Here is a 21,050-nt window from a genome sequence, read left to right as displayed (position 1 = left end):
TCTCTCTTATGTGAGCGTTATTAATGTATATCCCATTTATTTGCGTTTTGAAGTATGTCACAATATCATAGCTTGAGTAATTCACAGCTAACCCACAATTCGGAGAGGAAATTTTTAACGTTTCGGCGCGCCATGGACCATTATCATGTCGATTCGAAATGTCGTTTAAAGTTCCTTCTTTGTATCGTGGGTTGGGTATCCATTTGCCTTGTCTGGTCATTATTATTATTACTAATGCTGATGAGGATATCGTGATGGAAGGTTAAACACACTAACTGCACAGAACGACCACTTAGTTACGTCTCACAATATGGTCATCCACTAACAAGATCGTTCCAATGCGGTCTCGCTCTTCCCTACTGCGCAGGACCCATTACTTTTTTTTTAACACATCGCCCGTTTCCCACCGAGGCAGGGGGGCCCCGAAAAAGAAGAAACTTTCATCATTCACTCCATCATTGTTGTGCTAGAGGCGAGCCTACACAACAGTTAAAAAAAATGCAACATATTAACACCCCTCATTCGGAGCGCAGGAAATGTACCTCCCACCTCCAGAACTAACCGGTTACCCTCAATCTCTTCACAGATATTACCTTGTTCACACCCCTACATGGTGGTGGCCCGGTGGCCTGGTGGCTAAAGCTCCCGCTTCACGGAGGGCCCGGGTTCGATTCCCGGCGGGTGGAAACATTTCGACACGTTTCCTAACACCTGTTGTCCGGTTCACCTAGCAGCAAATAGGTACCTGGGTGTTAGTCGACTGGTGTGGGTCGCATCTTGGGGGATAAGATTGAGGACCCCAATGGAAATAAGTTAGATAGTCCTCGATGACGAACTTTCTTGGGTTATCCTGGGTGGCTAACCCTCCGGGGTTAAAAATCCGAACGAAATCTTATCTTAACAGCACGTAAAGTCATAAAAACCATTTGTCTTCACTCGTTCCTCTCTAACACACTCATTCACGCTTACTGGAATTCCAAGCCCTTCGTACACAAAACCTCCTTTACCCCCTACTAAACAAGAAATGCAAAGCTAGGCTAAATGCTCTCAAAGCTGTTGCTGGCTACTATTATTATTAAAATCAAGGGGGAAGCGCTAAACCCGGAGGATTATACAGCGCCTGGGGGGATGTGGAAGGCATTCAGGCTTAATTCGGGGAACTGGAGCACAGATCCAATTCCCTAAATCAAGAGCCCCTCACCAACATCAAGGAACCTTCCTTGAGGGGGTTGCTGGCTACAATCCCAACTATGGTGCTAATGTGAGAATCGTGAGAATGATGTACATAGCATATGTTAGGTCCTTAATTGATTATGCTGCTCCCATGTTGATATTAGCTAGAGAAAGTTCTCTCCGACCCTTGGAGTTAATGCAAAATGAAGCTCTCAGGATTATTCTTGGCTGTCCCAGATCTACAAAAGTTCTTAACATGTGATAGGATTGTTGAGATTAACACTGTACTCGGTATTAGAATGTTGAGAAACGAACCAGACACTGTCACAATGAGTCTTACCAAGTGTCTAGAGGTAAATACACACAGATCTAAATGGATTGTGAAAACGTGCAATTGCATTAAGTTTTATAACCTGCATGAACTGTATCACTGTAGGCAACAAGAGCATTTCACCCCTCCGTGGAAGATGTGTTCATTTAATATCACATACCTACAAGTCCCTCCCAAGAAGCTCATTGCTAGTAATCCCTTCCTTAAATCTCTTGTTAGAGCAACTGCTCAAGAAGAAATTTCTTACCTAGCTGGTAGTAATAAGTTATCACAAGCTATATACACTGATGGATCTAAACAGGAGTCTTCTGGCAGGGCTGCATCTGCTCTTGTTGCCACCTCCCTAGTTTAGAACGATAATAAATTTGTTGAGTTAGGCATAAGAATTAACAACTGGGCGTCTACACTGCAAACTGAATTGTTTGCAATCCTAATGGCGCTAAAGCTAACCTATGACACTGAGCTTGACTCTATCATCATTACTGATTCTATGTCATCATTGAAGGCTCTTGACTCATATAATGACTCCAACAACATGCTCATTGGAGAAGCCAGGTATAGATACTCAAAAATTAGGGACAAAGGAATTAATGTACAATTGCTATGGATCCCATCACACATTGGATTACTCCTTCATGATAAAATTGATATGTTAGCCAAGAAGAGTACCCAGAAGGAGAATGTAGAATATAACTTTGGTATAACTGTGTCTAGCATTAGGAATAATATTAGGAGAGAAGTCAATAATGAAAATGATTGTTATAGGAATGCAGTTAGAAGCCTGAGTAGATCTATAACCCACTATGATAACATGAACGTAGATAAGTATGTTTATGGAGCAACTTGCAATGTGAACACTGACTGATGTTGTAGTGGCCAGGCTTAGGCTTGGTTACAAGTACTGACTGATGTTGTAGTGGCCAGGCTTAGGCTTGGTTACAAGTACTGACTGATGTTGTAGTGGCCAGGCTTAGGCTTGGTTATAAGTACTTCTGGCAGTTTGGCAGACACACAGATGATGATCAAACTAAATGTAAATTATGTGATCAGGCATATGGTCACTCTCTTGAACACTATGTGCTTAATTGTCCACTTATTGAGGAATACAGAGACAGACAGTATAATAACCTATGTGACATGTCAAGATATCTTATTAATGAAAATAAGATACCAGATATACTAAGCAAATTTCCTAAATTTGCTTGTAACAGATAAGTGAACTATAGATATGTAGATATAAATCCATATGTATTCCTGTTAACCCTTTGGGGCCTAGTTCCTAGGCCTTTTGTGTATCCATATGCTCTCGCGCTACCGTCCACAGGATGGATATGGGGTGCACAATAAACTAGCCACTTCGGTGGCAAAATCTAAAAATCTAACCTCCAACCTATCCTAGACTGACCCCTACCCCCGCCTTCCTTCCACTACAGATTTATACACCCTCCAAGTCATTCTATTTTGTTCTCCCTCTCTTCATGTCCGAGCCACTTCAGTTATATCGTTAATTATTCAGGTTACAATCATCCTAAATAAGTGAAGACACTTTTATATAATTATAATTCGGCAACTTATAAATTTACGCTACCGTCGCCTGCAATAATTATCAAGATATAAATTTGATGTGATTTTATATATTAATAAAACTGACGTTGGTAACCCACAGACATGTTAATTTTGCACACAAATTAAAATCTTTATTTTATATATTAACTTTGTATGTATTTTGAAGAGTATCTCTCTTGGTATGTGTGCACTGAGAGCAGCAGTATATACAAAGAGGCATGCATATATATATATATATATATATATATATATATATTTATATATATATATATATATATATATATATATGTATATATATATATGTCGTGCCGAATAGGCAGAACTTGCGATCTTGGCTTAAATAGCAACGCTCATCTTGCCATATAGGACAAGTGAAAATTTGTATATGCAATAATTTCGCCAAAATCGTTCTGAACCTAACGAAAAAAATATATTTCATTGTGTTTGTTTAGTATTAAATTATTGTAAACAAATCTAAAATATATTTAGTTGGGTTAGGCTAAAATAAATTGCTCTTGTTATAATAAGGTTAGGTAAGTTTTCTAAGTTCCTTTTGGTGCAAAATTATAAATTTTTACATCAACATTAATGAAAAAAATATATCTTTAAACGTATAAGAGAAAATTTTAGAAAGGACTTAATTTTAAATGAGTTCTTGCTAATTGACCAGTTTTACATATTCGGCACGACATATATATATATATTATTTATATATATATATATATTATTTATATATATATATATATATATATATATATTATATATATATATGTCGTGCCGAATAGGCAGAAGTTGCGATCTTGGCTTACATAGCAACGCTCATCTTGCCATATAGGACAAGTGAAAATTTGTGTATGCAACAATTTCGTCAAATTTATTCTGAACCTAACGAAAAAAATATATTTCATTGTGTTTGTTTCGTATTAAATTATTGTAAACGTATCTAAAATATATTTAGTTGTGTTAGGCTAAAATAAATTGCTCTTGTTATAATAAGGTTAGGTAAGTTTTCTAAGATTCTTCTGGAGTAAAATTAAAAATTTTTACATTAACATTAATGAAAAATATATATCTTTAAACGTATAAGAGAAAAATTTAGAAAGGACTTAATTTTAAATGAGTTCTTGCTAATTGACCAGTTTTACATATTCGGCACGACATATATATATATATATATATATATATATATATATATATATATATATATATATATATATATATATATATATATATATATATATATATATATATATCGGTTTATAGTATATACACTTAGAGTTTACTATAATACCTATACTGGAGCCTTGAGTGATAGTGTACAGTTGACATGCAGAGTTAATGACCCTTGTGTAGTTGATAGGCTTGACAATAAAATGATCGGAGTCGCATCAATATCCAGCTACTACTGGGCATCCCAGAAATAAAACTAGGTTGAAGTACATGTATATAAGAGTGGCCAGTAAGAGGGTTGCTATCCTAGGCCAGTTGACTGATTGGGTTTAAAGCCTATCGCCTACACGAAGGTCATTAAGGCTGCATGTCACCCATTCATTAGTAAATAATACCCGGAGCATATATACGCTGATAGACATATACACCTCTCAGTCACAGGATATATACACTGAGAGGTGTCTAAGCGTATATATGCTGATATACACTGAGAGGTGTATGTCTCTCTGCGTATATAAGCTGAGTTTTTCCTTTACTCCGCATTTTAGGGATTAACGTATTCTTGCCTGGCGGTGAAATGGTTACTTTGCAGCCTTCATGACCGAAATGCACATGAATGCTTGTAGCTTTCTTTAGTGCTAAACAATATTTTATTACATGTAAACTGCACAGAGAAATAAAGTTTATTTGTTTGTCGTAATCGATAGGCTCTACACCCCAGTAATTAACCTCTCGGTGTGTTTCAGTCCCTCTCCAGCTTTGATGTCGGAGAGGAAGGCTCTTGACCCAAGGAATTTGGGCTGTTCTTTTTGTTTTCCTTGGATCGAACCCGATTGTCCCTCATTCCCAAGGCGCCTTATGACCCCTACGTGTTTAGCGCTTTCCATAATAATAATAATTATTATTATTATTTAGCCAAATCAACAGTAAGGAGCATTTATTACATCTGCTGCAACTGACTCTGACCAGACACAAAGGCCTCACTGAAAACAGTGAACATCGATAATTTACAAAATTCCTTGCTGAGATTTTGGTAAGATTTACGTTAGTAAGACTGCCCCAGACCTGGCAACACATATTATTGAATATAAATACGCCTCTAGATGATACAACATTAATTATGAGTGTTATACGTCATATTTTGCATTATCACATGACATAATGGACAGAAGTCGAACTAGTCATCAAGGAGAGAAATATATGATTTTTAATAGAAGTGTCCAAAACAAAGGGAACTTTCACTTGGCGAAACCCTTGGCATATCATCTCTAGCATAGCGTCACCGCTATCCTTCTTCATCTTACTCTCCTCTCCTCCACACACACACACTATTGTCTCCATTCAGATATCTCTCCTGACTTAAAAATAAAAAGTACTTTAATACAGGAGAAAGGTTGTGAATATCAAAGTTTCCTAAATTGCACTTCACTTTCTTTATCAACAAACTGAGGGCTGGTCTCAGACCGGGCCACGGGGGCATTGACCCCCGAAATCCTCTCCAGGTAAATTCCAAGCAGTGTCAAATTCTGAAGATTGAGACACGTATGCAACATATGGGAATCTTTATTCAGGAAACGTTTCGCCACACAGTGGCTTCATCAGTCCAATACAAAGTAGAAAGGCGTAAGGAGAGGAGGAGTTTGAGGTAATCAGTCCCTCAGCCTGGAGTCGATGTGTTCAGTCCATCAATCTTGTAGAATGTACAGCATAGGGCCGTAGACGTGGCTTATATATTGTAGTGAGGTGAGACGAAGCAGGAGGAGGTGGGGTACCATCGTTTCCTGAATAAAGATTCCCATATGTTGCATACGTGTCTCAATCTTCAACTTGTCGGTTTTTCAAACCATTCATCACAACTGTCAAGACACTGCAGCATCATGGGATCTTGTTACGAAGAATTCTTCAACACTTGTCCAGCCTTTGGACGAAGACCTACTTCGACTAGTGGATGGTACCATTATGACCCCCACCTCCTGCTTCGCCTCACCTCACTACAGTATATAAGCCACGTCTACGGCCCTATGCTGTACATTCTACAAGACTGATGGACTGAACACATCGACTCCAGGCTGAGGGACTGATTACCTCAAACTCCTCCTCTCCTTACGCCTTTCTACTTTGTATTGGACTGATGAAGCCACTGTGTGGCGAAACGTTTCCTGAATAAAGATTCCCATATGTTGCATACGTGTCTCAATCTTCAACTTGTCTGTTTTTCAAACCATTCATCACAAGTGTCAAATTCTATTCCCGCAGCCCGACCTGTGACCGTCTGATCAATCAAGCTATTGCTACTTATAGCCCTCAGACCATATAGACATCATATCCTGGCTGATTTGTCACTGCTGGAAAAAGGCTGCTCGTTAGTGAATCGGTTTTGTGTTGGCATTTGCTCTGTGGTATAGGGCGCTGAAAAACCTCCTGACGGAGTGACGATCGGCGGAAGTCATATTTAGGGGCTTTTGACCCCAGGTGTAGGTCAATTTATGGTACTGTGGAGGGTTGGCGTGAGGATCGTAGCCCAGGACGGCGAGCATGGGAGCCAAGACGTTCATATCTTGCAGGAAGTGAAAGGGAAGACGTCCCACCCAGGAAGTGAGGGCCTCCGTGTACCTGGCCTGCTGTACTTGGCTTGTTGATTTCTCCAGCCTACAATGCGGAAATCATCATGGTCATTATGGTGGCTGTGGAAAACTTTAAATTTTCCCAAATTCAGCAGGTATAAATTTGAATATAATAATTGTGTATTAAAATGATGCTGATTTGACCCTTCGAGAAATTTTGTGTGAAGGAGGGTATGCAGCGGCCGTGGAATGATACAGGGGGAAGGACACCATAGTGAAACTGAATGGCTGAACGCTGATCTGTTAGTTGTGCAAAGTAATCAGGCATCATCGAAGTTCAGTTGGTATGTATCAAACTCAATCCGTAATTTAGGAAATGCTGACACGTTCCCACTGAAGAACTGGGTTAGCGTGGAAAACCTTTACAATTCGGCTACAAGGGCGGAAAAATAGGGGACTCCGATTCTTCCCAGCAGCATACCTTAGCTAAGTGACGCTTCCGATAATGTATAGTAGTTTTACATTGGCCATTGTAAATTCTAGCTACTGGAGTAGCGTTAGGGTGTGTTACAAATAAAAATTGTGATCCAGTAATTAAATGGTAAGTGGTAACATGAATTTCTTTTCTAATAACACCATTGTATTATATATATTGTACTAATAGTTATATTTTGTATATCCAGCAAGTAAACTCAAATATACAGTCCACACAATTTTAATTTACAAGAGTAGCTGGTTTTAACATTGTATTTTTTAATTTAATGTCAGATCTAGCTTTTTGTGGGAATGGTATTGGAGTGGGCATCGAGGAGTGACAGTTCTGCTACCTACTGTGACTGAGTCCCACTTAACTCGCCCAAATTACTTGCACGTAATAATTCAGGTAATACTCTGTAATTCTCATGCAGGTAATTTCTCATATAATAATTTTTAGTGGCCATCTCCACATCAGCAGACTGAGGATCAAGCCTTTACCACTCCCACATGGGTTTAACATTTCACATAAATAATAAGTATGTGCTGCATATCGCTATATATATTAATAAAAAAATGCGGAACAGGAGAGTCATAGATAAAATACCTAGTATTTAGAAATTCGTGTAAAAATACTGGAGAAAGTAAAAGTATTATAATACAGATAGGCTCTGCATGTTCCTTACTGGTCTAGCGTTTCCCCGGAAATAAGATATATGAAAATAGTGAATCACGAACAGAAACATGATAGAGAAACATTCGAGGACAGCATTAAAAACTGATATATTTTGTGGACTACGTATTCAGACTTAGAATGGTGCAGAGGGAGGAGGAGAGATAAAAGACTAAATACAATGAGTGGTTTATAACAGTGAAGGAACTTACGGATTTAGTGAGATTCTTCCATTTTCCCTACCGATGAATTTCTGGTGTTGGAGGACACTTGCGCGCCATGGTAGGTCTAGGAACTTCAGGACAGCTCTCATCACCTGCCTGGAGAAGAAGCAGTAGTGTTGTAGAATCACCAACAACAGGATGGGGAAGGAAAAACAACAATGTATACATGTATTTTCGCCTACGTCACACGGGGCTCTAGCTCTTGGGCGTATGCCTGTGTGCATATTTGAATATGTACACGTGTCTTTGATGAAATATGTATGTTTCTCTTTCTTCATTAATTTTAATTCACACAAAATATATATATTTTTTAAATCATCCATTAAACCTCTGAATCTGGTTTCTCACTTATGTTATTATTTCATTCCTTCTGACTACCTTTCTCTCTCCACCATCATCGTTCCCTGGGAATGTCCTTTTTTGAATACAAGCCCTCGCCAGTACCTTGCAAAGTCGCGTATCAGTGATCCCCTGCCAGTTTATCAGCACTCCTTGCCGCGACCGGGTGTGGACGTGTGAATTGCTCATTACTCTATAATTTGTTCATGATTGTAGCCATGTATAAACGTAAGTAAATTTACTTATATGATTCATTACATTTGTAACTTGAGTTCATTACCTTCGTACCTAGTTCAGCTCTCAAAACTTTGGGGTCCAGTCCCTGGACCCATTATGTACCTCTGCAATCTTTTGACTACCGCCCACAGGATGGGTATGGGGTGCGTAATAAACATATTAAACTAAAAAACTTTTCGCGTCCAAGACTCCTGAACCACTATCTGCCTAGCGACTGGGTTAAGCCCTGGTACTATCCCTTCCACTCAATTTTCCTCTCACCAACCTATTCTTCCACTATCCCCACAAGGGTCTTACCTGTTCTCTCGTATCGTATCCCTGGGCCTTCACATTACCTAGGGTGGATGATAAGTTGCTCATAGAAAACTGGAAGGCACGAGGTGGGACCCAACTGTTCACACTGCTGGTACATACTGGAGGTGGCCACGCTCCATGTCCTCAAGCTCTCCTCCTCTGACGCTGCGTTGAAACCCATGATGCTCACCTATGATAAACAAACACGTGACACACGAACCTCACAGGTGCTCACACCTCTGTTTACAGTTGTCATAAGCCAAGACAAAGAAACCTTTTTTGCTAGAGTTAATACTGGAATGTAGTACGCCGTATATACATTATTGTGACAACCACCAGTGTAATATACCTGTGTAAGTTTCCGATCCTGGTTTACCTCCATCCGCTTTTTGTTTGTTTTAACTAACAGACGGGTTATGGGGGCTTGGAAAAAGTTATTGGGTATCTTATTATAAAAAAATGTTGTTCATTGTAATAGTGTTGCAGTTGACTAATTATTATTATTATTATTATTAAGGGGAAGCGCTAAACCCGGAGGATTATACAGCTCAGTTGACTAATACCCAGGCACCTACTTACCGCTAGCTACCAGGCTCGTAACCTGAATAAATCAAGGAGTTACACTTCACACCACAAGCTCTCAGTTAGCAGTCGCCTAGGGCTTTGGCGTATAGGCTTGATGCATACGCAAAAATTGCCATACATTGGCTGTAATTTATGATACCATGTCATTTCTTATTTACACAATTTTAAGTATTTTGCCTCAGAATTCTACGAAAGGGGCTGACCCTCTTAACACACACACACACACACATACATACGTACACAGTGACACATTACCCCTCTGCTGATGACGGAATGGATGACTGCTCGTCCGTCGCGGATGACGAAAATAAACTTGGATTTGGGGAAGAGGCGGTGGAGGTAGACGGCGGTGAGCATGACGAAAGGATCTTTGTTACACAGTCTGGTGGCCCCGGAACCGTCCTTAATGATCACCCTCAGCAAGAATTTGGCCACTGCTCGATCCATTACCTGCACTCACACATTTAAAACAGCTTGGGATAATTTATGAAACAGGCACTCATACAGCATGAAATTTCACATTTTCGCGAGTGTAATAAATTGTGCACAAGATGTCTGTGGGCGTGAAACTAGGCTAGCCCAATTGCCAAACCTTATTCTTAGACCACAAAGATGGTTATTGGTTTCATTGACCATCGCCTCCGTTTCCCGATCTCAGACCAGGCCACCTAAATTGGAAAGAAATTATCATAGGAAAGAGAACTATATTAAAAACACACAGGAAATCATTACAATCATGGGAGAGCACTAACCCCCCATAACGGTTATACATCATCAAGGGGGGGGGTGAAGGCATTCAGATTCGATTCAAGGAACTGGATCACAGGTTCAGTCCCTTAGATCAAGAGCCTCTCACCAGCATGAAAGAATTTCCCTTGAGGGGACATGAAATTAAGCACATATGTACATTGTGAGTTGACTTGACTTCTGATGTCCTACAAATTCATTACTGATGAATGGTTTGAAAAACCGACAAGTTGAAGATTGAGACACTTATGCAGCATATGGGAATCTTTATTCAGGAAACGTTTCGCCACACAGTGGCTTCATCAGTCCAATACAAAGAGGAAGGCGTAAGGAGAGGAGGAGAATGAGGTAATCAGTCCCTCAACCTGGAGTCGATGTGTTTAGTCCATCAATCTTGTAGAATGTAGTACATTCTACAAGATTGATGGACTGAACACATCGACTCCAGGTTGAGGGACTGATTACCTCATTCTCCTCCTCTCCTTACGCCTTCCTCTTTGTATTGGACTGATGAAGCCACTGTGTGGCGAAACGTTTCCTGAATAAAGATTCCCATATGCTGCATAAGTGTCTCAGTCTTCAAATTCATTACTATTCACTGTGGGCATCGCAAGAAGTGGTGGCGACTCGATCTTCGCTTGTAGTAAGAACGAACCACTCAAAGCGCCTCTCCTTTAATGGAGGTGCATCGATGCAGATGAAGGGCTTTTGATCCAAAGAATTGGACCTATCTTCCCTTTCCTTGGATTATACCCAATTGCCTTATATTTCCCCAGGCGCTGCATGACTACGGGTTTACTCTTGCCACATTACATATACTACTGTACAATAAAATATACTATACAATATACATATATGTACTGTACAATACACGTATACAGTAATTCTATATATGCTATACATATACTGTACAATAAAATGTAACAGAGAAGCTTAGACTTATCAGTTACATAGGAACGTTCAATAAATGAAATGTATGTAAATAAAACAATATTCTGTTTGACAAACTGCATCTTGTCTTAATTCACACAGTTGCCAGCATATTGTGCTATTGATGCACATCTTATTTTCTTTTTATTATATCACTGTGACCCTTCGAGGAAGGTGCTTCGAAATCTTGCAGTCAGGTTTGCTCTCTACATGAACAATGAGATAAAAGGTAGGAAGAGCCATTTTACCAGTCTTACCTCTAGGGTGAAACCGGCTTGAGACATACGGTGGTGGTTCCCGGATGTGTTGGTCAGTGAGTGCCAGAACATAGCCACTCTGGGGACAATGTGCGTCTCCTCCCCGCAGTGTACGTCACCATGCGCGTCCAACATGGAGCGCAGGAGCGTGGTGCCTGAGCGAGGGTGTCCGCCCACGAAGATAAGGGGGTACATAATATGTTTGATGGCTGGGGCACGCTTTCTGGTGTAGGTAGGTCGGTGCGTGTGCTTGATAGTTTGAGAATGTTTGTTGTTGGCGGCTTCTTGGGGTCGCTTGTACGTCTCCTAAGATGAAAAGCAATGTCAAATGAAGGGCGAAAGGGGCCTGTACGTTCAAAGATGTAATTGCCCACTGGATGTATACGCAAATGTGGAAGGATCTGTTACAGGTTTATACAAGCGTAAGATAATCTGCTGGAGATGCACACAATCAACGGGATATGTTAGAGAAAAAGAGAGGTGCACACACACACATGGGATGATCTGTTCACGATGCATATAAATATGGGATGGTCTGGTCTCTAGAGGTGCAAACAATTATGGGGAGCGCTAAACCCATAGGGATTATACAACGCCTGTGGGGGGGTGGAAGGCATTCAGGCTCAATTCAGGGAACGGGAGCACAAATTCAGTTCCCTAGATGAGAGCTCCTCACCAGCATCAAGGAACCTCCCTTGACGAGGTGCACACAAGCATGGGATAGTCTGTTAGAGATCTGCACACACACACACACACACACACACACACACACACACACACACACACACACACAGGGGTCAGTTCTAGGACCAGTGCTATTTTTGATATATGTGAACATGATGGAAGGAATAGACTCTGAAGTGTCCCTGTTCGCAGATGATGTGAAGTTGATGAGAAGAATTAAATCGGACGAGGATGAGGCAGGACTGCAAAGAGACCTGGACATGTGGTCCAGTAACTGGCTTCTCGAATTCAACCCAGCCAAATGCAAAGTCATGAAGATTGGGGATGGGCAAAGAAGACCACAGACAGAGTACGTGTATAAGCTAGGTGGACAAAGACTACAGACCTCACTCAGGGAGAAAGACCTCGGGGTGACCATAACACCGAGCACATCACCGGAGGCACACATCAACCAAATAACTGCTGCAGCATACGGGCGCCTGGCAAACCTGAGAATAGCGTTCCGATACCTTAATAAGGAATCGTTCAAGACAATAAGGAATCGTTCAAGACACTGTACACTGTGTATGTTAGGCCCATACTGGAGTATGCAGCACCAGTCTGGAACCCACACCTGGTCAAGCACGTCAAGAAGTTAGAGAAAGTACAAAGGTATGCAACAAGGCTAGTCCCAGAGCTCAAGGAGGAAAGGTTAAGGGAAATCGGACTGACGACACTGGAGGACAGAAGAGTCAGGGGAGACATGATAACGACATACAAGATACTGCGGGGAATAGACAAGGTGGACAGAGATAGGATGTTCCAGAGAGGGGACACAGGGACAAGGGGTCACAACTGGAAGCTGAAGACTCAGACGAGTCACAGGGACGTTAGGAAGTATTTCTTCAGTCATAGAGTTGTCAGCAAGTGGAATAGCCTAGCAAGTGAAGTAGTGGAGGCAGGAACCATACATAGTTTTAAGAAGAGGTATGACAAAGCTCAGGAAGCAGAGAGAGAGAGGATCCAGTAGCGATCAGTGAAGAGGCGGGGCCAGGAGCTGAGTCTCGACCCCTGCAACCACAATTAGGTGAGTACAATTAGGTGAGTACACACACACACACGTACACACACACATATATATATACACACACACACATACACACACACACATACACACACACACACACACACACACACACACACACACACCTACACACACACAACAGACCTAGTGTCTAATCGACATGTGCCTAGGACAAAATGGTAACTAACACACACAAGGGCAGACACTTATTGAAGCTTTAGACCCTAGTAGCAATTATCGCTTTTTATAACCCAGAATTACTGGTATGTATTAACAGTATCTCCCCGCATACCTCCCCCATACACACACACACACACTCATACAAAAACTCTCACACACACACACACACAATGGTAACTCACACACTCACACACACACACGTACTCATATACAACAGGCCTAGTGTCTAATCGACATGTGCCTAGGACAAAATGGTAACTAACACACACACACACACAATGTACTATTTAAAGAAGCCTCTTTAGTGATACGCCATAGACGCTCGAGCTAATAAACAGCGCTTTGAGCCGATTAAGAAACGTGTGTAGTCATAGCTGCAGTTTCGGTGACATTGTTATTTACAATGTAATCACTTAATTCAGATGATTAGAAGAAAGGGACATTCAAGCCTCTCCTATTAAAGTTAAAGATTCTGGAAACTATCTGTAGCTCAACGGTACAACGCTCGGCTCACAACAGAAGGAAGTCAGGTTCAATTCCCAGACTGGGTGATACTTATGTCACCTTACACCTACTGCCCTAGTTCACCTAGCAGAAAGCAGGCATGGAGGAGGGGTTGATGGGGGTAAAGGCGATGGGTAAAGCAGCTTTGAAATAAGTTGATGTAGTTTTTATTAATTTATTCACTACTGAATATTATAAAACAAGCGCTAAGCTCGTAAGGGTTATACAGCACTGGCTGGGGTAGGATAATAGCTTAGTGTTGTTATATTATGGGGGTCAAACAAGTACATGTATGTAAATTCTATGGTGTATTATTATAATAAAATTATTATTATTATAATCAAGGGGGAAGCGCTAAACCCGGAGGATTATACAGCGCCAGGGGGGGGGGATGTGGAAGGCATTCAGGCATAATTCGGGGAACTGGAGCACAGATCCAATTCCCTAAATCAAGAGCCCCTCACCAACATCAAGGAACCTTCCTTGAGGGGTATTATAATAAAAAAGAAGCGATTCTATATGGTGTAAAAAACTTAATTCATGGTTTTCTAATCATATTTTCATCGGGAAGCGCCAAACATGTAGGGGGTTACTAAGGGGGAGCATACATTTGCCCAGCGCGAACGAAAAAAAAATATCGAAAAAATTCACAAATTGAATTAATCATATAGAAAAATAACTTAACTCTCTGGCAACACACTGGTAAAAGAATCATTGTTCTACGACATTCCTACAAGGAATTATAGTCATTTAAAACACCTAGGGTGATGTCACCACCCGCGGCAGGTCTGCTCACCTGTCCTCAATTTTCATGTTTTTTTCCGATTTTTTTTTTCGTGTATTTATTGTATTATTCTTTCTAATATAATAATTGACGATTTGGCATCATAAGACAGTGGGCGGGACTTATAAGTAGACTTACAGCCAATCAGAAACCTTCTGGGAACATCTTGACGTCATCAGAAATTCCAGTCTCGGGAAAGCCGGGGAATATGCTTCAATATAACGCTATTATCGCGTCTACGGCTTATTTATCTATCACAATTGATCTAATATGACATAATAAACAATATAAATAACAAAGAAATATGGTAAATACTCCAGAATGAATAATATATGGCATATTCTTCGAGTGCTCCCTCGGAAATATAATATTCCTATAGTTAGGGATGGGCTTCCATTCTCCTCTTATCATCTCCAGGGTCCTTATATTAAAGAAAACGGATATGGGTAACTATGATATACATTCGTAATGCAGTATAAAACTGAGAAAAATGCTATTTTCTCGGAAAAAAAAAAGAAAAAAAAATCGGTGGTCCGGCTGTTTCGTAGATTATCTCTGAAGTAAGTTACTCACATATATATTGACTTACTGCCGTTAATAATAGCAGGAATGCAATGAAATTAACAAACAACATAAAGGAAAGATTGTTTTACAAGCTGGTGAGAATCATTTTGAGATATCATAATTTGTTTTTTATTTTTGTGAGGGCAAAAGTCAGATATTTGGCTGAATGTCAAAACCATACAAACTTTATTTTTTTTTAAGAATGAAGATAGGATAAATTACAGTAAAGCTAATCATGATAAATACAGTTTAGCATTATTTTATGCGTAGATAATGCCAAAACAGCTTCTCCAAGTCCCACTTCGACAGGACCTTGCAATATGTATGATTATTAGTAAATATTTTTTTTCTCAGTTGTTTTTTGAGCTATCTTATTGAAACTTGGTCACATTAAATTGGAAAGGGGCTTCTTTACATACAAAAAAAAAAAAAAATGAAAGAAATCGAACGAAAAATAAAGGAGTTCAGGTGCTAAAGTATATGGGCTCCTTTAACGCCTTGGAAAAGGGAGGTAATCAGGTTTAAACCAAGAAAGGGGAGGTTAACTCCAGTTCCTAGAGTGAAGAGCACTTCACCGGCATTAAGGTACCCCTTCCCCTGGTAGTCATGGAGGTGCAGGGGCGGCTCCAGAATGTCAGAGAGGCTTAGGGATGACACCTGTTGCAAGGAAGGCTAAGAGATTTGTATTAAGGCTGTTATTTATTATTATTATTATTATTTGGTGATTGGGGCTTCTGTTTCCCTTTGTACCGGAGGGATAAGCATAACTAAACACACTTACTTGGGGGTTGTTCAGCAGGTTGTGGTGGTGCTGGGGTGCGGCTGGGGTGTCCTCTCGTACATACCTCACATACACGATGTTACCAAGTACTGTGGCCACCACCAAGTAGTAGGCGACTCCCAACCCTCGCTCACCTACCATTTTTCAGTACCTCGCACTGTATTTCAACTTCAGTTCAAGGTTTCATTTTTAAAGTCCGAGGATTCAACTTACAAGTTCAAGGGTTCAACATAATTATTTATACTTCATATATGTGCCTCACCTATTGTAAATAACCAAATTTAGGGCCTAAATAACATAATATACACTCAATACAATACACCAAATTGAAGGAGTTTGGTGGTGTGGTGTTAGAAGAGGTGGAAAGTAACCGAGTGACTGTCATTCTTTGCCAAACACCTGCTTCACTCAACACCTGTGGGGAACACATGTTCCATTGTTATCTGTTATATTTAAGCAGAAAGGTAAACCCGTTGGGGGTCATACACGCCCAGGGAATGAAAATTAATACAAATGTTAAAAGCAGGTGGGGATATAATTTTGGAGAGATTGGTGTATTTGTTCAGTATTGTTGTATACTTTTGCATGAAAAAATGTAAGGTGCCTAAGAATGGGCAGAAAACAAGCATAATTCCTGTGTATAAAGAAAATGAGATAAGAGAAAGAATAAGAATTCAGGGGAATAAGTCGTCTTGTGTAAACCATGTAAAGTGTAGGGCAGAATTATTATTGATAAATTAGACACATGTGCAACTCTTGGGTATCTTTATTAAGATATCTCATTCTACTCCTGTTTTTCAAGATTCTCCTTTGTATGGACTGATGAAGCCACTGTGTGGCGAAACGTTTCATTTTTTAAAATTTTAAATATTCCTTAATAAAGATACCCAAGAGTTGCACATGTGTCTAATTTATCAACGTGTCGGTTCTGTGAACCATTCATCTAGAATTATTATTGAAAGAGTTAGGAATAAGACAGTAAGACTGCAGAGGAACAAAGATGTTGACCATGTGAAAATAAATGGTATAAAATACCGACACGTATTTCATAACACCAATACGCAAGCAGGTCTGACGACATAAGGAATGCCTGTGTACAACGCCGTAATTCACACAACCACTTGATAAACTACAGAAACTCAAGACTTATCGCCACAGAAGACAACACTCAATACCGAAGAATCCTGGAATCATCACTTAATTCTATATCCGACAACTTCAACCCGAATAGTGGCTTCTATAACATAGCTGAACCACTTGTAAAGAAACTTCTTCATCACTATCCCACATTAAGAACACAGGAATGGAAGAACACTGTAGAAGGTCTGCTCACAAACTTATCCAATCTCATTTCCAAGCTAACCAAGATTTTAGACTCTATAACCCCACTCGGTACATCATCAGATGCAGCATTCTCCACCTGACCTCAGCATTCTGAACCTGACTATAAATACTCGCGTACCTTCCACCCCAGGTAGATCTGTTTGTGACTTGAAAAAGCCCACTGTGTGGGCGAAACGTAGTCAATAAAGGATCACATTATACTGCATATGTGTTTATATTTCCATGTTGACCATGTGTTAAGCTGAAACGTGAAAGGGTATGAAACTGTCGCAATTATTTATAGTTGTGAAAAAAATAAAGGCTAGGGTGTTTGAGAGAGGTATGGGATTAAAGGACAATAAATCTGATACAAAGTGGGTATTGTGGCTCACGAAATCGTAATGACATGGCTGCAAACAAACCACGGGCGAGGCTAGAACCCGCGATCAGTCATAAAACTCCAGGCCGACACGGTAGCCACTGGGCCAGCTGGCTACAACAAGATTCGTCCAACTAGGTATATTTATACACAATAGGAAGGTTAGCATAGGCACCACTGTGACCACAAATGCAAGTTTTCACAAACAAATCTCCTGCCAGTGTGGGCGTGACTAGCTCTAGCTCAAGTCCCCTCAAAGCTGTCATCATGACTCACGAAATCGTAATGACAATTGCAAACAAACCATACCATGGGCGAGGATAGATCCCGAGATCAGTCATAAAATTGTCGCACTATGGTATAAGAGGGCACTCCCTCAACTACCTAAAGTCATACCTCAGCAACAGAAGCCAATATATACACAAATGGAGCAAACTCTTCCGCACAGCCAATTACAGTTGGTGTCCCACAGGGAAGTGTCCTTGGCCCTCTTCTCTTTCTCGTTTACATAAATGACCTACCAAATGCAACGCAACTACTCAAACCCACACTATTTGCAGATGACACTACATAGTCTTCTCTCACCCGAGCCCAGTCATGCTAGCCAATACTGTGAATACCGAATTACAGAAAATATCTGCCTGGATGATGACTAACAAACTTACTCTCAACATTGACAAAACCTACTTCGTTCAGTTTGTTAACAGAGCTACAGATGTCCCTCTTAACATAATGATAAATGGATCACCTATCACAAAGCTCACAGAGGGAAAATTCTTAGGAATCCACCTTGATAATAGACTCAAATTTCAAACATGTACAACAAATTTCCATATCTTCGATATGGAAATTCCGTATCTTCGATAGGCATACTATCAAAGATACGGTACTATGTTCCACAGTCAGCCCTCCTGGCCCTATATCACTCACTTATTTACCCCTATCTCACCTATGGAATTTGTGCATGGGGCTCAACAACAATAAACCATCTCAGACCATTAATTACCCAACAAAAGGCTGTAGTCAGAAAACAAATTCCCACTACAGGCAGCACACTCCACCAATATTCAAAACTCGAAACCTACTCACCATACAAAACATCCATACTTATTATTGTACTTACTACATACATAGAACACTTAACTCGGATATAAACCCTCCCCTCAAACGTCTCCTTACCAACCTCAACAGAACACATGACCATAACACAAGGCACAGATCACTCTGATGTTCCTCGTGTCCATCTCACACTATGCAAAAACTCAATGCACATAAAAGGCCCAAAATTCGGGAATTCATTACCTGTGAATATAAAAGAAACACTGTTTATAAATTCAAGTCTCTTCTTAAAAATCATTTACTCACCTTCAACTAAATAAATACTGAATAATTGTATCTCATAAATGTTTACCCTGTGACCCAATGAAACTTTGTTATTTTTAATTACAATACTCCATTCTACTGAATGCACAGCAACATAGTAAATGACAATATGTCTTTGAACATTAAAATGGTATAAAATACCGACAGGTTGTTAGGTAAGACACATATGCAAGTTAGGTATCTTTATTTCGAAACGTTTCGCCTACACAGTAGGCTTCTTCAGTCGAGTACAGAAAAGTTGATAGAAGCAGAAGAGACTTGAAGACGATGTAATCAGTCCATCACCCTTAAAGTTTTGAGGTGGTCAGTCCCTCAGTCTGGAGAAGAGCATTGTTCCATAGTCTGAAACAATATGGAGTTGAAGTGACAGGATGGAGCCTTATATAGCGCCAGGAGGTGAGACGTAGGTCACTAGTAGAACGCAGATGTTGGGAGGTCAGGTCCCTCTCAAATCCAGCCGTTCTCACTAGTAGAGGTTGTCGAAGTTGATTTCAGGTCTGTATCAACTTTTCTGTACTCCACTGAAGAAGCCTACTGTGTAGGCGAAACGTTTCGAAATAAAGATACCTAACTGTTGCATATGTCTTACCTAACAACAATATGTCTTTGAAATGCTCATTTGTGCTTGTTATTTGTTTACAATAATGTTTACCAATGAATATATCATTGCTTAGTTAATCTTAAGTTAATTTTAAGCCTGCCCATAATACTCTGCATACAAGTGGCTTTGGCATGCTACACTTAACCACTGTATTTCCTTATACTTTTATGTATCATGTTCAAATTAATAATAAATAAAACTAGCCACCGGGCCAGCTGGCTGCAACAAGATTCGTCCAACTAGGTATATTTATATACCATAGGAAGGTTATCATAGGCACCACTGTGACCAAAAATGCAAGTTTTTACAGACGAATATCGCGCCGAATCTTGTAGCCAGCTGGCCTAGTGCAGTGACTAGCACGTTGATCTGGAGTTTTATTACTCTGATAGCAGATTCTATCCCCGCCCGTGGTTGGTTTGGGTATTGTCACATTAGCTCTCTGCCAATTATTATTATTATAATCAAAAAGAAGCGCTAAGCCACAAGGGCTATACAGCTCTCTGCCAATGATAGTCGTTTCAAGAGATTCAAATTAAATAAATAAATAAATAAATACCGATTGTACAGCAATGCATGCAACCATACGACCTGTTTTTGTAATACTCATTTGTGCTTATCTGTTTACAATAATGTTTTACCACTGAATACTTCATTGCTTAGTTAATCTTAAGTTAATTTTAAGCCAGCCCGTAATGCTATGCATTCAAGTGGCTTTGGCATGCTGCATTTAACTGTATTCTTTTGTACTTCTCTGTATCATGTTCAAATAAATAAATAAATAAATAAATAAAAAGTGAACGTAGAAAAGAGCAAGATGATGAGAGTAATAAAAATGGAGTGGGGTGTACACGTTGACTAATAGGTCTATGAAACATGAGGTGAACCATGAATAGATAAGGTGGTGTTAGTTACCATTTTGTCCTAGGCACATGTCGATTAGACACTAGGCCTGTTGTGTGTGTGTAGGTGTGTAGGTCTGTAGGTGTGTGTGTGTGTGTGTACTCACCTAGTTGTACTCACCTAGTTGAGGTTGCGGGGGTCGAGTCCGAGCTCCTGGCCCCGCCTCTTCACTGATCGCTACTAGGTCACTCTCCCCGAGCCGTGAGCTTTATCATACCTCTGCTCTGTGTGTGTGTGTGTGTGTGTGTGTGTGTGTGTGTGTGTATGTGTGTGTATATGTGTGTGTGTGCATGTGTGTGTGCATGTGTGTGTGTGTGTGTGTGTGTGTGTTAGTTAC

At 40.1% G+C, this 21,050-nt stretch overlaps 1 protein-coding gene across 2 annotated transcripts; it reads right to left on the bottom strand.

Annotated features, from left to right (window-relative positions):
- Nucleotides 1-4,283: 4,283 nt before the first annotated feature.
- LOC128702344 (protein-tyrosine sulfotransferase 1-like) lies at nucleotides 4,284-16,529 on the bottom strand. 2 transcript variants are annotated; one of them, XM_070102221.1, is made up of 6 exons: nucleotides 16,125-16,529; nucleotides 11,565-11,870; nucleotides 9,871-10,080; nucleotides 9,087-9,235; nucleotides 8,164-8,271; nucleotides 4,284-6,889 (listed from the first exon to the last, which is right to left on the bottom strand). In XM_070102221.1, the coding sequence occupies exons 1-6, from the start codon at nucleotides 16,263-16,265 to the stop codon at nucleotides 6,604-6,606; spliced, it is 1,200 nt and encodes a 399-aa protein (XP_069958322.1). In that variant the 5' UTR covers nucleotides 16,266-16,529; the 3' UTR covers nucleotides 4,284-6,603. The 2 variants fall into 2 exon arrangements, with proteins under 2 accessions (XP_069958322.1, XP_053652540.2); XM_053796565.2 differs by having other exon boundaries at nucleotides 9,886-10,080; nucleotides 16,125-16,525.
- Between the last annotated feature and the right edge of the window lie 4,521 nt (nucleotides 16,530-21,050).

Source organism: Cherax quadricarinatus, chromosome 80, assembly GCF_038502225.1.
Source record: "Cherax quadricarinatus isolate ZL_2023a chromosome 80, ASM3850222v1, whole genome shotgun sequence".
NCBI classification, from domain to species: Eukaryota; Metazoa; Arthropoda; class Malacostraca; order Decapoda; family Parastacidae; genus Cherax; species Cherax quadricarinatus.
This window is presented reverse-complemented; position numbering and strand designations above follow the sequence as displayed.

Bases quoted from the DNA above. Each gene is read 5' to 3' on its own strand.
- LOC128702344 (XM_070102221.1), bottom strand. From the start codon at position 16,265: ATGGTAGGTGAGCGAGGGTTGGGAGTCGCCTACTACTTGGTGGTGGCC. The intron at 9,236-9,870 runs GTACGTATGTAT...TGTTTATCATAG, and splicing joins GAGGGGTAATGTGTCACTGT to GTGAGCATCATGGGTTTCAA. The intron at 8,272-9,086 runs GTAATGTGAAGG...CTTCTTCTCCAG, and splicing joins CAACTTATCATCCACCCTAG to GCAGGTGATGAGAGCTGTCC.